The 17,177-nt window shown below is 40.7% G+C and overlaps 1 protein-coding gene across 1 annotated transcript in view; it reads left to right on the plus strand.

Annotated features, from left to right (window-relative positions):
• Positions 1 to 17,177, plus strand: part of MOCOS (molybdenum cofactor sulfurase) — a 553,751-nt gene that overhangs the window by 458,355 nt on the left and 78,219 nt on the right. Inside the window, exon 8 of the mRNA XM_089689064.1 lies at positions 1,636 to 2,046. Within this exon, the coding sequence (XP_089545190.1) occupies positions 1,636 to 2,046 (411 nt within the window). The remainder of the gene's footprint in view (positions 1 to 1,635; positions 2,047 to 17,177) is intronic.

The raw sequence follows: 17,177 nt of genomic DNA on the forward strand, positions 1-17,177 counted from the left end.
TCTGTTTATCTAGAATCCTGATGTGCTACTCAATCAGAGTTTGTCCCACTTTGTAAGCTTTTCTGGCAAGATATTAGTTGTGGGGTTTTTTGTTTTTTTTTTTTTTTTTTTTTTTTTAGAGCTAAGACTGGTGGATCATGGTCTATGCTCCAGGGTCACTGAAAACATATTTGATAACCCCATAGATTTGGGTCTGAAGACTAGACAAGTGGCACAGATAGGTCCAGCTTTGAAAAAGAGCTGCTTTTCTGCCCACCTTTAGGGTACTTTACCTAACGTAAGTAGTGAGACCGTTGGCAATGCTTCTATCAAGCCCAGACTTTTTGCTCTTAAATGCTGAAAGTTGACACCTACAGTATACTAAAAGTGCTTGTGCCCTTGCATTTGATATTCTTGACATTGCATGCCATTGTGAGCAGTTACTAATGCAGGAGTAAGATATTCCACCACCACCATTACGGGATGATCCTATGAGAGCTGCACCCCTAGCCCTGCACAGCCAATTAAAGAGAATGGAGAACATTGTCTAGAGATTTCCCCTCATTATTCTTTGGCACTAAAATGGCATCACAGTGATGGCCAGCATAATTTAAGCCATTTTAGCCCAGGTTGTCAATGGACTTGTGTTAGCCTGCAACTAAAAATAATTGGAGAAGCAGCACAGTGATGAGCTCATCTCTCTGTCATTCTGCTTGTTTTTGCTATCAGCAAGCTTTTTATCAGCCCATGAACTGATTGGCTCTTTGTACTGATTCTTCCTCTCACACTCCAGTCCTGCTGTACAGAGCAGGGGTGGACTGACCATTTGAGCACTCGGGCACTGCCCGGGGTCAATAGGGGGCCCCATGAGATGCCCCTAGTACATTTTTATAGGCTTTTTTGGGTGGGGGTGAGGACACATGGGGCCCCATGATCCCCTATTGCCCGGGGGCCTCATGAGTTGTCAGTCCGCCCCTGGTACAGAGACTGCAAAATGTTGATACCAGATCAAATTTAACATTGTTTACATTAAAAAATATATTTAATGATGTATTAATGATTACAGAGCTGCATCTTTTATATCTGCCTAGGGTTCAACTTAGTTCAGCTTCTTTCAGATTTTTGTTCGGTTAAGAAATACTGTACATTAAACAAAATGGACATTTCCGCCTTTATAAATCCCAGACTGTCAGCTTTAATGCTGAAAAAAGTTTGGTAATGATTGTCACCGTATTCCAATTTATTTTGTATACCACAAAATATTTTGTAGCAGTGTTTCCAGTTTAAATTCTAATTGTGCAGTTAGGAGGAAATCTAGAATTTGGAGATTAATTGGTGTACCGTTTGTTGGTAACCTTTATACTTAATTTGATTTTAGCTTTGCATCAAGCTGAGAGTTTGTCTGCATACAGAGATCAAGTTTAAAAACCCTCAAGTCCTTGAAGTAATGGCTATGGGTTGAAGATTGCGTATTGATTCCATCATGGGATTTCCAGAGATAAAAGTAGACCATGATATGTTTATATAGGACACAATTAATTCCTTTTTTTACGTTTTAGTTGAATTACCAATAACGAATTTCAGTTATTTAATTTTTTTACAAGACATGCTTGGTTATATAAATATAACATTACTTTCCTTTTTTTCCCCACAAAGGCTGGACATATATGCGGTGATAACATGGACATCATTAATGGTCAACCAACAGGCTCAATCAGAATATCATTTGGTTTTATGTCTACATTTGAAGATGCCAAAGTATTTTTAAAGTTTATAGTAGATACATTCATGAAAAGATCATCATATTGCACTGCCCAAACGTATGATGTTGAAAAGATTTCCAGGATCAGCTTGTCTCAAACAGAATGCAACACAGAACAAAGCAGCAGTATCAGTGGCAAAATTTCAGAAGATCTGACTGTCCCCAAAAATTCTACATTTTCGAGATTTTCTGAAGCAGAGCATATTTGTGCTTGTGAAGGAAGAGTAAATGTGTCTAAAAATGACAAGCCAATCAGACTCAGTTGTATCTACCTTTATCCAATCAAATCTTGTGCAGCATTCCAGGTAAGATAATTTATGTATTGGTATTATTATCATTTACTTATAAATGAATATAATGATCTGGATAATTATAATGGTTTATTACAATAAATGAATAGGTGTTTTTAAATGGCAATTGAACCTATGCCCAAATGCTTCTGATTATTTTTGAAAGAAAAGTCATACTCTTGAATGATGCATCTTTTTGGCTGACATACACTTCATATATTAGTATATTCAGTTGTGTACAGCACCTGCATGTCTTACCGACCTACTCAGGGGTGGTAACAAATTGAAGAAAAAAATGGCATTTCTAGTTTAATATTAAAAATAACCATCTTGGAATAAAAATACTGGATAAAGAAGCAGGTAAAGCAATCACTGGACTCCAACTAAGATAGATGAACCTCTACTGGACAAAAAAGAAGGCACGCAGTTCTTGACTGTGAATTATTTATTTGATAGTAAAATTGTATAGCATTTTAGTGAACTGAAAATATCCCCCTAAAGTTTTAAATAGAAAATATATAAAAACAATATTTGAATTCGTACCTGGGTCATATTAGTTTAACCGCCTCCCACCTGCCATATCAGGAAATGGACGGGCGGCGGCTCTCTTGTTCTGGGAGGATATCATATGATGTCCTCCCACTCTAACTGCACATGTGCGCCCCTGGGGGAGCGCAGCACAGCGATCGGTGGTGTGCTGTATCCCTGGGACACAGCGGATCACCGATCACACTAAAGAGCTGATGACGTCAGATCTGTCGTGATCAGCTGTGTCCAATCACAGCTGATCGCATGTAAATAAGGAAATGCCGGTTATCAGCAGTCCTCTCCTTACGCTGACAGCATGAGAAGAGCCAGTAATCGTCATTTCTCAGAGGAGTGCCCCGATGATCAGTGCCTCAATGATCAGTGCAGCCCCATCAGTGCCAGCTGTCAGTGCCCATCAATGCCACATGTCAGTGCCACATACAAGTGCCCATCAAAGCCAGATATCAGTGCCTAACAGTGCACACATATTACCCATCAGAGCTGCCTTTCAGTGCCAGTCAGTGCTGCCTATCAGTGCCACCTGTCGTCAAATCATCGGTGATGCCTGTCAATGCCCACCAGTGATGCTTGTCAATGCCCATCAGTTCCTCCTCATCAATGCCGCCTATCAGTGCCCATCACTGCAGCCTCATTAGCACACATCAGTGAAGGAGAGAAATTATTTATTTACAAAATTTTATAACACAAAATTAAAAAAAACTTTTTTAAAAAAAAAATCTTCAGTCTTTCTTTAGTTTATCAAAAAAATAAAAAAAAACAGAGGTGATTAAATACCACCAAAAGAAAGCTCTCTGTCTCAAAAAATGATAAAAAAAGTTGTTTTGGGTGCAGTGTTGCATGACTGCGCAATTGTTCAAAGTGTGACAGCGCTGAAAGCTAAAAATTGACTTGGGCAGGAAGGGGATAAAAGTGCCTGGTAGGCAAGTTGTTAAAGTTGATCTAAATCTACAATGAAAAAAATTTGCAATCTCCTACTAGATGTACACTGAGCAGTGCATGCACAGCTAGGCAGACATTCTAGGCACACTTTTGTAGTGCCAGAATGAATGACTCACATGTATGGGAGTCATGTCATCCCCCGCTGGTCAATTGAGACACTGAAGACCTGGCACCTGGGAGAAGCCTGAGAAGAACATGTAATCAGCCGGAGAGGGATCGAATGGTTGCATTGCTAAAAAGTGGAGAAGTATGCTGTGGAATTTATTTTTTACTTTAAAATAGAATTAAATTAAATTGAATTAAATAAGTAAATTTAGCTAGTAGTAAATGATTAAGAAATAATTCTAGAGAAAAACTAATAAAAATCAAATTAGTTCATTTAAAATGTGAAATGAAAGACAGTTTGAATAATAAAAGATTATATGGTTAATTTAAATACAATATTGCAACCTCCATAAATGGCAACAGGGTACTTTTAGATGGTTTGGACTTAATAGTATCCTTTAAAAATAAATGTCTTACCCAACCTTACAACCTTCAGATGTTGCCAATCTCTATTCCAACATTTTTCCTCAGACTTGCATTTCATTTTCTTACACTTTTTATGGGCCAAACTACAGTATAAGCAAAAATAAAATTCCAAGCTCTCAGTGTATCGAAACATAGCAGCGGAATCATTTTCCCTGATCTCATCGGCTATTACAATGTCCCTCATCAGGCAAAAGTTCTAGACTGGAGTATTTATTACTCCACCAAACCTTGGGTCCAACTTAAACAAGATTTTACACCTTTAGTTTTGAGATGGCTTCCAGTGGAACTTAAACGACATCTGCACAATACCTGCACAATTTCTCATAAGATTTTCCAGTCTACCACAATATCCTCTCATTTACCCCTATTCTGGGTTTTGCACTCATCATCCCAGGATGCTCTGATAATAAATTCCTCAATCTAGCTCTTCCACATGCTACTGCTGCCTTCAAGAAGCTACTGTATGATTAGGTTCATTCCTACACAGATATAATGTCTCCCTGGCTGACTCAACTCTCCAAGAAATGGAAGCTTGTTCCCCTCCGACCCTTATTCAAGTCTGGGAATACACAAAGCCAAATAGACTGAATTCTTCTTTTAGCACTCAAAGCTTCCATCTACAAAAGAAAATTCAGGAAGTGGGCTAAAAACTGTTTCTGAGATTGCACTATATAACGCAAAGGGGTACACTGCTACATACATTTTGAGAATGTCCCCTTCTTACCTCCTTATGGTCCTCAGTTCAGGCTAAAACTTACAGAAGTCCATGCAGTTACAGAAGATCATGCAAATGGAAGATTTAACTGCATCCTTTTTCCTTTGAGAGGAGATATTCAGGAAAACGTGGTACCAATGGTGAAAGTTCTGCTCTACACAGAATATGGTTCTCATCTTCTACAGGACCTCACCTGACCTAACTAATCCTCCATTACAGCTCTATTTTTGTTCCTTCTTTTTGTAGTTCCTCTGTAGAGCTATATCCCTCATCCACTGCAGGCCCCACCCAACCCTTCTTTTTCCAACTCCCTGCTTGTTCCTTCCCTTTATATTTCCATTCTGCCCTCTAGTCTTCACAATTTGTCTCTGCACCTTAGATTTGCTTCCACCCATTTTCCTACCCTCTAAATTAATACAAGGACCTCCTTCCTGTAAACACCCCATAAAATACTTAATTTAAAAGTGAGAGCTACCAGAAGCCATTGAGACTACGTACATCTGAATGGAAGAAGTGTAGTCCTGATATTTGTCTCTTAAAAGGTTGTTTCATTTCCACTCATCTTTACATATGAATCTCATTTCATACACTTCAATTTTTTGTTGCACTTTTTTATTAAATCTCGGTACAAATACATTACAATATTAAGTGCATTGTCTATACCTTGGTGACTGTATGGAACAAAAAGAACTAACAAGAGGACACAAACGCCTAGTGCATTACCAATGATTTATGGTTCACAAAACATAGATGCCAAATGGATACTCACAGAAGTGAAAAGTAATATGGCAAAAAAAACCACAAGATGCCACAGTAAGGGGAATCACGTGTGTCCATGCAACCCAGCTGGACTGGCAACCTGACGCATTTCAGAGGCGAACCCTCTTCCTCAGAGCTATGCTAACCAACATGTGATAGAGCCAGGTCTATATATATATATATATATATATATATATATATATATATATATAAAACCAAAGATTGAGCACCATTGGCCTCACAGTGGAGCCATCGGTCATGTTAAGGGTCACCAACCAAACAAACCAAAAACACACCAAACTCTGAACCAAATATATACACGCAGTGGATATAAAAAAGTCTACACACCCCTGTTGTCGAGTTTCTGTGATGTAAAAAAAATTAGACAAAGATAAATAATTTCAGAACTTTGTACACCTTTAATGTAATTTATAAACTGTACAATGCACTGTACAACAAACTAAAATCTTTTAGGTGGAGGGAAGTAAAAATAAAAAACTAAAATATGGTTGCATAAGTGTGCGCACCTCCTAAACTAATACTTTGTTGAAGCACCTTTTGATTTTATTACAGCCCTCAGTCTTTCTGGGTATGTGTCTATCAGCATGGCACATCTTGACATAGCAATATTTGCCCACTCTTCCTTGCAAAAACATTCCAAATCTATCAGATTGCGAGGGCATCTCCTGTGCACAGCCCTCTTCAGATCACCTCACAGATCTTTGATCGGATTCAAGTCTGGGCTCTGTCTGGGCCATTCCAAGCTTTAATGTTCTTCTGGTGAAGCCATTCCCTTGTTGATTTGGATGTATGCTTTGCGTCATTGTCATCCTGAAAGATGAAGTTCCTCTTCATGTTCAGCTTTCTAGCAGAAGCCTGAAGGTTTTTTGCCAATATTGATTGGTAATTGGAACTGTTCATAATTCGTCTACCTTGACTAAGGCCCCAGTTCCAGCTGAAAAAAAAAACAGCACAAAACATGATGCTGCCACCACCATGCTTCACTGTGGGTATGGTGTTCTTTTGGTAATGTGCAGTGTTGTTTTCGCGCCAAACATATCTTTTGGAATTATGGCCAAAATGTTCAACCTTGGTTTCATCAGACATAACACATTTTCCTACATGCTTTTGGAAGACTTCAGATGTGTTTTTGCAAAATTTAGCTGGGCTTGGATGTTTTTCTTCATAAGAAAAAGCTTCCGTATTGCCACTCTACCCCATAGCCCAAACATGAAGAATACGGGAGATTGTTGTCACATATGTATGATTATACATATGAAGGCGATTCGCAAAGTCTCCTGGGATGTCGGGTCCTGTATCCCAGGAGTCCTTTTACTTATTAGCTATACCACTAAAACTAGCTATACCAAATAACTTTATCCATTTATTAATGTTAAAGAATAAACAATACTAGGTCAGCTTTTAAAATACATTTGTTATGGGGACTGGAGCTCCGCTTTAATTTCATCCACTGGCCTGCCTCTGGCAACCTATGATGTGGCCTCCCCAATCCTGAATAAATGGGTGCCAGAATCATCGGGGGTTCAATCACTCCTGCTTTAGCCACATTCAAGGTATAGCAACAAATTTAAACAAAAAAAAGGATGGCCCAGCCCTGTTTCTCAAAAACTGTGCACCTGCCCCGCCCCCCCCCGATTACCAGGTATTTCTCCATGGCCCTAACCAGGCACAAACCTTCATTCCTTTATTTCAAGATAGCCCAAGACTCTTTACCCGACTGTTCAGTTTTCAACCTGCTGACTCGGCATAGCGTCACTCCTGTTGTTATGGACACCTGGTCATCCTCCAATCCCCAGCCTCCCCTGCTTTTGCAAGCCATTAGTTCTCCAAGCCTGAATGCCCCTGTAAAAGCCATCAAGAAGGCAGCTTTAATTAGTATTGCTGTTCCCACGAGCTTGTTGTAATGCATGTAGTACTAGGAGCCCGTCTTCTGGAAATCCTGCACTTCTGCTTCCATAGCACTGCCCACTAGACAGAAAGCTGGTACCATTTTAAACTCCACATGTGGGTCACCTTTCCCCTATGTAGAGCTACACACACACCTTCTGCCACTCTATAGAAACCTGACCTGGGAAGCCTGGGAAGCTGTCAGCTGCATGTCTCCCTTATGCTACTCTGATTCTTTCCTGGCCTCAATGGCCAGGGACACTGTCATTGGGGACCCGGAAGTGACGTCATACACATCAATTTCCGGGTCAGGAAGAAGGGGAGGAGAGTGGACGTGTATCTACTCTGCTCCCTCCCCTCTAACCGGCAGCGCTCGCTATGCCAGTCCCAGGCCGGCATGTGTTTTGCTTAGAGAGATCTGGCAAATAAGAACTATGGATGTGGTAGAATAGGGTCTACTGGAGATCTAAGGTCCCCCAATATAAATATATGTTTCCCCCATTGGGGAGGCCCCGGTGATTAGGTTGCACGGTGCCACATGAGCCAATTTCAAGAATGTATAAATGTCTAAATAGTGGCACGCTTGTATAGAAGTTGTACCCCTTGTGGAACAAAGACGGCACCAAAGCCCATACTATCTTGCCACTGCTTTCCATGTAGTCTGGGCAGTCGGGGGGCTTTACTTCACTCTCTCTTCTCTCATAATCCCTAAATTTGTATGTATAGTCTGTGGCCCTCTCACAGAGCTTATACAGTTTGACCCCATAACTGGCACGCTGCTGGGGAAGTACTGTTTGATTCAAAGGCAACCAGTAAAATGAATGAGGGACTCAGCTATCCAGGTGTTGTCTTGGGACATATACACATCTGCAAATTTCTTAGTGAAATAGTTTGAGGGCCAGATTTTATAGAGCTGATCATGTTCAGGGTCACCAAGGATGACAGAGTGTGTTATCGCTGAAATGCAGGAAGTGCATTATCATCTCATATCTGTTCCTGGCCATCATAGCATAGAAAATATGCATATGATGAACCAATATGACCACAACTAAATTTTTTTGTAATGCCGATATGAAGCGTTAGGCCCAAAAAAGTTTTAAATTTGAAAACCGTAATAGGTTTCCACGTGAATGGTCTGTCAATGGTCTGTTAGGATCAGGCATACCCGACCCCATGTAGCTGAACTGCTAGGAACACATGACTTGTTTCATTTGTAGCAGGGAACCAGTACTAGCACCGCACTACTTTTTGGTGACACTGAGTGAGCAAAGGGTAAAAAGGACAATCAAGGGGTTAAATGTTTCTATCTAGCATGCGAGTCCAAATGTGCCTCTTCTGAACCCCGGAAGAGCAGAGCGACGTGCTGGTACATCACTGTGCCTGTAGCCGCCACTCGTCCGCAGTACATTGCAGGCAGGCAGCAAGTGGTTAAAAAATCTCCATAGGCAATGCTTTGTAAGCCTTCACAGGTTACCAGTTTAGAGGTGCACAGCAGGTCTGGTGTTAGAATTATTGCTCTTGCTATAACATTCACAATACCTCACATGTGTGGTGCAAACACGGTTTACATATGCATGTAAGCATTCGCCCCTTTACATGCAAGCATGGGAGGATGAGGACACTTTAAATTTTTTATTGTTTCTTTTGTTTTGTTTTTTTTATTTTTACACTGTCTTTTTAATTTTTTTAATCAACTTTATTACACAAGGGATGAACAACATCCCTTGTGATAGCATGGTCAATGACAGGTACTCTTTACTGAGAGTCTATTAGTCCTCAGATCTTTCCTCTGCCCTTAAAAACATCAGATAAAAACCAAGATTGGTTTGATCAGATACTTTCACAGGCCGGCAATGGCCTGTTTAAATTAGCCAAAACCAGAAGTGATGAAATACTTGTTGCTTCCGGTTTCTTAGACCATAGAGATTATCAGGGATGTTCCGGTCCTCTGCAATCTCTATGGTCAGCTGGTGGACCCTCTGGCTTCTATCCTGGGCTCCCCAAGGGAACGAAAGACCAGGAAGGCAGCGGGAGGGGGGGAGTTGCAAGCATGATCCGGGCATAACCACTTTAACCTGGCATGTCATGGAGGCTGAAGTGGTTAAAGAAATACACACTATGCTATCCTTTAGGCCAGGCAATGTGAAACCACAGCTTGTCAGTTGGGGAATACAATTACATTAGAACAAAGTTGCTGATTGCCAGGAGTCTTTAGTTTAGTTTGTGTCTTTCAAACATCATACATTAAAAAAAACTAAAATCTTTCAAAAGATGCAAAAGTGATATAAAGAATGCTACAACCCACAACAATCACTTTTTGGTTTATTTATGCTTGATTAGAGAGAAAAACATAATTATGATCAGTTGTTCTAGATTACGGCATTCTACACATTCCCTTAACTCCACTTTTGTTGAGAAAAAAACATTCCCCTCTGGGAGATCTACTATATGTACATTGCAAGGATTTTAAAAAACTGTTTTGCAAATTCCTACCTTTTGTTATTCTGAAGAAATAGTCGAGTGTGTCCATGTGCAGAGTGAATCTGTATGGAAGTGGTTTTATAATTATCAATCAGTTTCAGGGCTCTAATGAGGAAATTGGCAAGGTCATCATCCCTTTAGGCTAGATTCAGGCTAATGTGGTGCAAACTGGTGCGATTTCACAGTGAGATTTGTGTTTTGACAGGTACAAATTTAATGTGATTTCTGAGGGGACTGGGCATAGCTGGAGATAAAGATTTGCACCACACCCGCACTAAACTTGAACAGAGCCCTTTTTTTGCCAGATCAAAGTCGCACTGCATAGATGTGAATGGCCTTCATAGAAAACCATGGATTTTCAGATGACATGTGAATCTGTCTTTCGCATTGATTCACAGCATTGATCCACATCAGATTCGCATCATTGTGAACCAGGACGTGATTTCCCTTCCACTTTTATCTCACCAAAAATGATATATTTCCAGCAGGGGATGCCTAAAATCTGATTTGTATCTTAGTGCAGACTTCTGAGCAAATTAGTAAGCCAATCACACTATCCGGAAATGACAATTTCAAGGGGCATTTTGTACACCATCTGTATACCGAACGCCTACAGATAGCTTTATTGCATTTTTATAGAAAATTACAGCACTGGAAAAGGAAAGGTATTTTTTAATAGCTTTAATAACAATATGACTTGAGTCTCATTTGTATATGCTATATTCATTTTTCATTTGCTATTTTTTTCCCACAAAAATGGAGTTACCCTTTTAAGATGAAGATTAATATGCATACATTTTGGCTTTCCTGGTTTCTCTCTTCCCCCCTCGTCGGCAATGTTATTCATTTTTTAAATTAAACCTGTTTTCAATACATACCTTACTTTAGACCTGGTGATATCATCATTAGGTCTCAGTGCTTCTTTATGCAATGAAGGCAGATCATGGCAGGTGGGAGGAGCTGTACATAGGTTCCCAAAAACATCACGGTGCCCTGCCCCAGTATTCATTTCAAGAGCTCTCAGCCCTGATGCAAGCAGTAGGTCAGCTCGTGGGACAGGTTATGATGGGTAGATATCAATCTAGAGGAGTAAAAAATAGTGATAAGCAAACTTATCACTATCACATATTTATTTTTTGTGTACTTCAGGGAAAGGACTGTTAAGTGACTTGTTTGGGTTTTTGGGATAGGTAGGTGAGTGCTGTTTTGTTATATAATCTAGAGTAGTACCGTATTTTTCGCCGTATAAGTCGCACTTTTTCTTCCCCAAAACTGGGGGGGAAATGTCAGTGCGTCTTATGGGGCGAATATGGAGCGGCCGGTCCGGTATTTCCACCACGGCCGTGTCAGAATACCGGGCCGGCCGCTCAGCTCTGCAGCGGGACCTTACCTGTTCCTCTATCCAGCGGCGCGCTGTCTTCCGGCTTCTGTAGTGTGGGCACTGGGCACGACAGCCGGGTGCCAAGTGCGCATGCGCAAGAAGCGGTGCTTTTTGTGAATGGTAAGGCGGTACCTGGGACACATGACAGATCCCAGAAGCCGTCGGACCAATCACAAAGCGCAAGTGCTTCTCGCTCATGTGCACTGGGCACCCGGCTGTCATGCCGAGCGCCATTACAGAAGCCGGGAAGACAGCGCACGGCTAGATCGAGGAACAGGTAAAATCAAACAAAAACTCTGCGGAAGTAAGAGCGGGTACCTGTCAAATTCAGGTACCCACTCCCCAAAGGTCAGCAGTCATCTGTACTGTCCGCAGTCTCTGCTCATCCCTGTGCTGTCTGCAGTCTCTGGTCATCCCTGTGCTGTCCGCAGTCTCTGGTCATCCCTGTGCTGTCCGCAGTCTCTGGTCATCCCTGTGCTGTCCGCAGTCTCTGGTCATCCCTGTGCTGTCCGCAGTCTCTGGTCATCCCTGTGCTGTCCGCAGTCTCTGGTCATCCCTGTGCTGTCCGCAGTCTCTGGTCATCCCTGTGCTGTCCGCAGTCTCTGGTCATCCCTGTGCTGTCCGCAGTCTCTGGTCATCCCTGTACTGTATCCGCAGTCTCTGGTCATCCCTGTGCTGTCCGCAGTCTCTGGTCATCCCTGTGCTGTCCGCAGTCTCTGGTCATCCCTGTGCTGTCCGCAGTCTCTGGTCATCCCTGTGCTGTCCGCAGTCTCTGGTCATCCCTGTACTGTATCCGCAGTCTCTGGTCATTCCTGTACTGTGTCCGCAGTCTCTGGTCATCTCCTGTACTATGTCTGCAGTCCATTAGTTCAGAATTTTTTTTTCCTGTTTTCTGCCTCTAAAACCTAGATGCGTCTTATGGTCAGGTGCGTCTTATACGGCGAAAAATACAGTAGGTGTTCCTTTCAGACCATCCTAGGTAACACCCACAGGTGATGTTGAGACTCAAAGATGGAATCAGCTAAAATCTAATGAATGAAAGGGGCCAGCAAGGGACAGTATGGCTCAAGAGGAAAGAGCTAGATGATGCTGGATGTCTTCTAAGAAGCTTACAGTGTGCAATAAAATCAGAGTAAGACATTTCAGTACATGAGAGAAGACTATACAACTGTGCAAGACTAAGTGTTCTACTTTAATTGAGGTTCGCATTTCTCGACAAACAAAACTACTGTTTAAACAGAGCACATTCACATTTTATTATGTGCAGTACATACTCATGAAGCAGAGGACTTCTCTTCTATAAAAAACAAATCCAGTAATATCATCTTTATCATCCTTAATCATCTGCCTGTCAAAGGAAGTGTTAAATACAACAGAACACATGGTTAGAGGAAAACATGTAGACGTTACTTCTTGCTACCTTCATTAAATTACCCGTTCAGTAGAAATGTGGTTCTATCCACATTTATTGTCAGGGAGAATTACCTCCACAGTTGTACTCATTTTCTTTGCAGTACCGATTATTCAATATATTTAATGAATATTAAACCGACATAAGTGATATTCCACTCTACAACTTCTGATGCCCATTCAGTAATTGAGCAATAACTTGATTAACATGTTATAATTGAGAAGAGAAGTCTGATTTACATTACAAAGAAATGTTATCATTAAAAATATATTTGCAGCAGAAATATGACATTTAAATACTGTTGAACTATTTGAAATGCTTTTCTTTGAAGATATTAATTGCTTTTTTTTTTTTTGCCAAGTTAATGATATGCGCACCTTAGCAGTGACTTAGCTGAATAATGCATGATGAGATAGGTGTATGGCCTGCACACTGACCTGGCATCAAATAGTACCCAGCACAGCTGTGTGGATTGAATAAATGAATGTCAATAACAGTGGAGCATTCTCCACGCAACCTACTAGTTCAGGTCACACTCTTCCAGTACATTGGAAATTGAGGGCAATACCAGGGCGGCGACAAATCACCCAAATATAAAAGATCATTTTCCAAATAACAGATCATATTCTAAAGTGAACACTGAAACTGAATAGCAATAATAAATGATGAATGGCCACAGTCACAAGTGCATGTTTCAAATAGTTGAACAATTTCACTATTTCATTGCTAGTGGCTTGAACAAATGACAGTAAAATGAATTGGTACCTTTATGTATTTTCTAAGCATAGACCTGTAAATGAGCATTTTGTAATTTGAGATTGATTTTACTCATAAAAACACAAGGTAACCCATGGTTCAGAGGAAGGGGTCCGCTACTATTGTCTAATTTCAGCCATTACAATCACAGATGTGTTAATCACGCTCTTCTTTCTTGACATTCTATGCACTGATCTCTATTGGCAATCATGGCTGTCGCAGTTGCCCCACGTTTGTCTGTGAATGATGGTGCAGTGCTGTACAATCAGAGCTGAACGCACAGCTTATGTTGTGTTAATGTCAAGAAGAAACACCCTATGCTCCTATGCTCCATGCATTCATTATTGCTTTCAGAACACATTCCAGGTTTTGTGTATTTTATCTCGCAGGTATAGGAGTCAATTACTATACAGAGCCTTTTTACACATAAAATTAGCATATATCTTACAGAAAAATAAAATATATTTTATTGTTTAGTGGAGTTATGGGCAGTAGAAAAATACTGTTTTGTGTCAGAATTATTTTTTTGCTAAAATTATGTTTGCACAAAGAAGGGTGTCGTGGGCTTTGCCAAATGTGTTCATTTCAGAACCTGCCCCATGCTTTTCTCCCTACACCAAGCATTCTTGCAGAGTGCTTCAGTCAATCAGAACACACCATATTGTATTCATTTTCCTTTTCACAACATAAGAATCAAAATCAGATGTTTCGATATTGTATTTACTCTTCAAAACAATTCTTTTATATCCAAACTATTTGCAATAAAGCAACAACGACAGTAGATGTGTCTACTACACTTTTGTTTTGCAAGAAAATATATTTTTTAAGGAAAGGCTTGTAAGAGATCAACTCTTCCTTTTTTGACCCAAGCAAGAATGATACATACAGGAATATGCCAAAATCTTTGAAAATTTTAAATTAAAAAGAGATCAAGAAGAGAGAATATTGCCTTAAATGGCTGGAACATACTGTATTTCAACTTCAATATTGGCATTTATCTTCAGTATATGAGAACTGTTTTGCAAAGCAAACCAGCACCACAATATGCACAGTTATTTACAGTAGACCTAGATCACAAATTCCTTGACAGCGTACTACAGAATCCATATTTTTTTATTACTGTTATATTCATTATACGCACAGAAGTGGAAGAAAATCTCAAAAAGATTCACTCATTATTGAATATTTTCCACTGATCAATAACATTAAAAATGGAGTATTCAACCATTGATGTAATTCTGGCCTTCACACATTCATTATGACTATAGGAACATAGACCAGGGAATGAAGGGTTGAAACAATACACATTGCAAACTATGCAACCACATTATTATAAAAACACCATGCATACTAAAGACATTTTATTTATAGAGGCTCCTACAGCTGCTTTTCTAGTAATGCGATGTCTTATTCAATGTAAAAAGTTCTTTGAATTTTTCATTGCTTAAACAAGACAGAAATTTCTGGAAATGTATTTACATTGATAATCAACAATAGGGCATAAAGAGGATAATTATGGCTCTCGTGTTGGACATTTTTCACAACTAGACCACTCTGTGATGAACAATAATATTAAGAAAAAGTGAACTTATTCTTTTTACCCTCCTCCAGTGATCTAATAGATCCCACCCTCCCCCTGTGCAGATATATACTTACCAAGATCCATATCCAGGGGCCTCCAGGCCCTTTTACATCCCATGCCACAAGTCCTTTGTCTCCCACCTGCGCAGTAGAACTCCATAGAAGTCTATACAGGTTATCTACCATCCTGGCTGGTGTGCACAGGAGACAGAAGACTTGCAATGCAGAATGTATACACAGTTCCCAGAGGCCCTGGGCAACAAAGTTTGGTAAATGTGCATCCGCAAAGGAAAACGGTAGGATTGATTAGCTGAGAACATGGACAAAAATAATCAGTGCACTTTGTCTTAAACTATACCCAGGAAAGGAAAACCTTTGAACTAAGCATAATAATTCTGCTTGACACAAAAGATAACTCGAATGTTAGTTTTCTATATCATTGTCAAATACATTCATGACCAAACACAAGAATGAACAGGGAGCTGGATTAAGATTTTTTGAGGGTTGCTGAAATTGTCACTGGGCACACTGACTCCAATCTGGCAGCACTCCACAAAATGGGGATTGCCCTAAGGAACAGGAAAGGAGAGCTGATAATCCACATGCATACAATACAAGAGAACCAAACAAACATCCAACAGTCCAATGTTTTAACCTCTTCCCGCCTGCCCATTCTACATGTGAGAGCAGAGAGAAGCGATCCTGCAGTGTGTGAGTGTACAACAGCATGTCAGGCTACTTGTACAATCTCACACTGCAGTGCCAGCCACCCCAGTGCCCTAGTTTAGTGCCCCTGTGTCCCTGATCACTGCCCCAGTATTTACATAATAAATAATGCAGAGAGGCCCTGTCACCTCTCCTAGTGCACACAAAATACCCCCATACACCATACCAATGTCCTGATCACCACCATACCCATACCAGCATTCTGATCACCGCCATACCCCATACCAGCATTCTGATCACCGCCATACCCCATACCAGCATTCTGATCACCGCCATACCCCATACCAGCATTCTGATCACCGCCATACCCCATACCAGCATCCTGATCACCGCCATACCCCATACCAGCATTCTGATCACCGCCATACCCCATACCAGCATTCTGATCACCGCCATACTCCATACCAGCATCCTGATCACCGCCATACCCCATACCAGCATTCTGATCACCGCCATACCCATACCAGCATTCTGATCACCTCCATACCCCATACCAGCATTCTGATCACTGCCATACTCCATACCAGCATCCTGATCACCGCCATACCCCATACCAGCATTCTGATCACTGCCATACTCCATACCAGCATCCTGATCACTGCCATACTCCATACCAGCATCCTGATCACTGCCATACTCCATACCAGCATCCTGATCACTGCCATACTCCATACCAGCATCCTGATCACTGCCATACCCCATACCAGCATCCTGATCACTGCCATACCCCATACCAGCATCCTGATCACTGCCATACCCTATACCAGCATTCTGATCACTGCCATACTCCATATCAGCGTTTTGATCACTGCCATATCCTATACCAGCTTCCTAAATGCAGCCATACCCCTTACCAGCATCCTGATCACCCCAATAACCCATAACAGCATCCTGGCTACTGCCATACCAGTGTTCTGATCACCGCCATATGCCATACCAGCATCCAGCATTTTAGGATCTCAACTAATCAATTTTCAAATATATATCCCATAATTTTTTAGACTCTATAGCTTTCACACAGACTAAATAATGTAAACTATGTTGAGTTATTTTTACCCCACAAATGTAGCAGAATACATTTTGGCCTAAAGTTATGAAGAAAAATTATCTATTTGAAAATTTTGATAAAAACTAAGCAAAAATTATTTCTTTTTTCAAAATGTTTGGTACTGTAATGTTTGATCACCCAGTGGTGATCAAATACCACCAATAGAAAGCTCTATCTAAAAAAAAAAAGATCAAAATGTAAATTTTCTAAAAGTGTGACAGTGCTGAAAGCTGAAAAATGGCCTGAACTGGAAGGCGGTGACAGTGTCCGGACTTGAAGTGGTTACTGATAAAAGTGATTCATAAAAATCCAATGTGTTTTGGGGTCAAACACCCCCCCTCTTCATTAGTACTTAGGAACT

The sequence above is a fragment of the Staurois parvus genome, unplaced genomic scaffold (genome assembly GCF_062004578.1).
Source record: "Staurois parvus isolate SC_StPar_1 unplaced genomic scaffold, SC_StPar_1.0 ptg000468l, whole genome shotgun sequence".
NCBI classification, from domain to species: Eukaryota; Metazoa; Chordata; class Amphibia; order Anura; family Ranidae; genus Staurois; species Staurois parvus.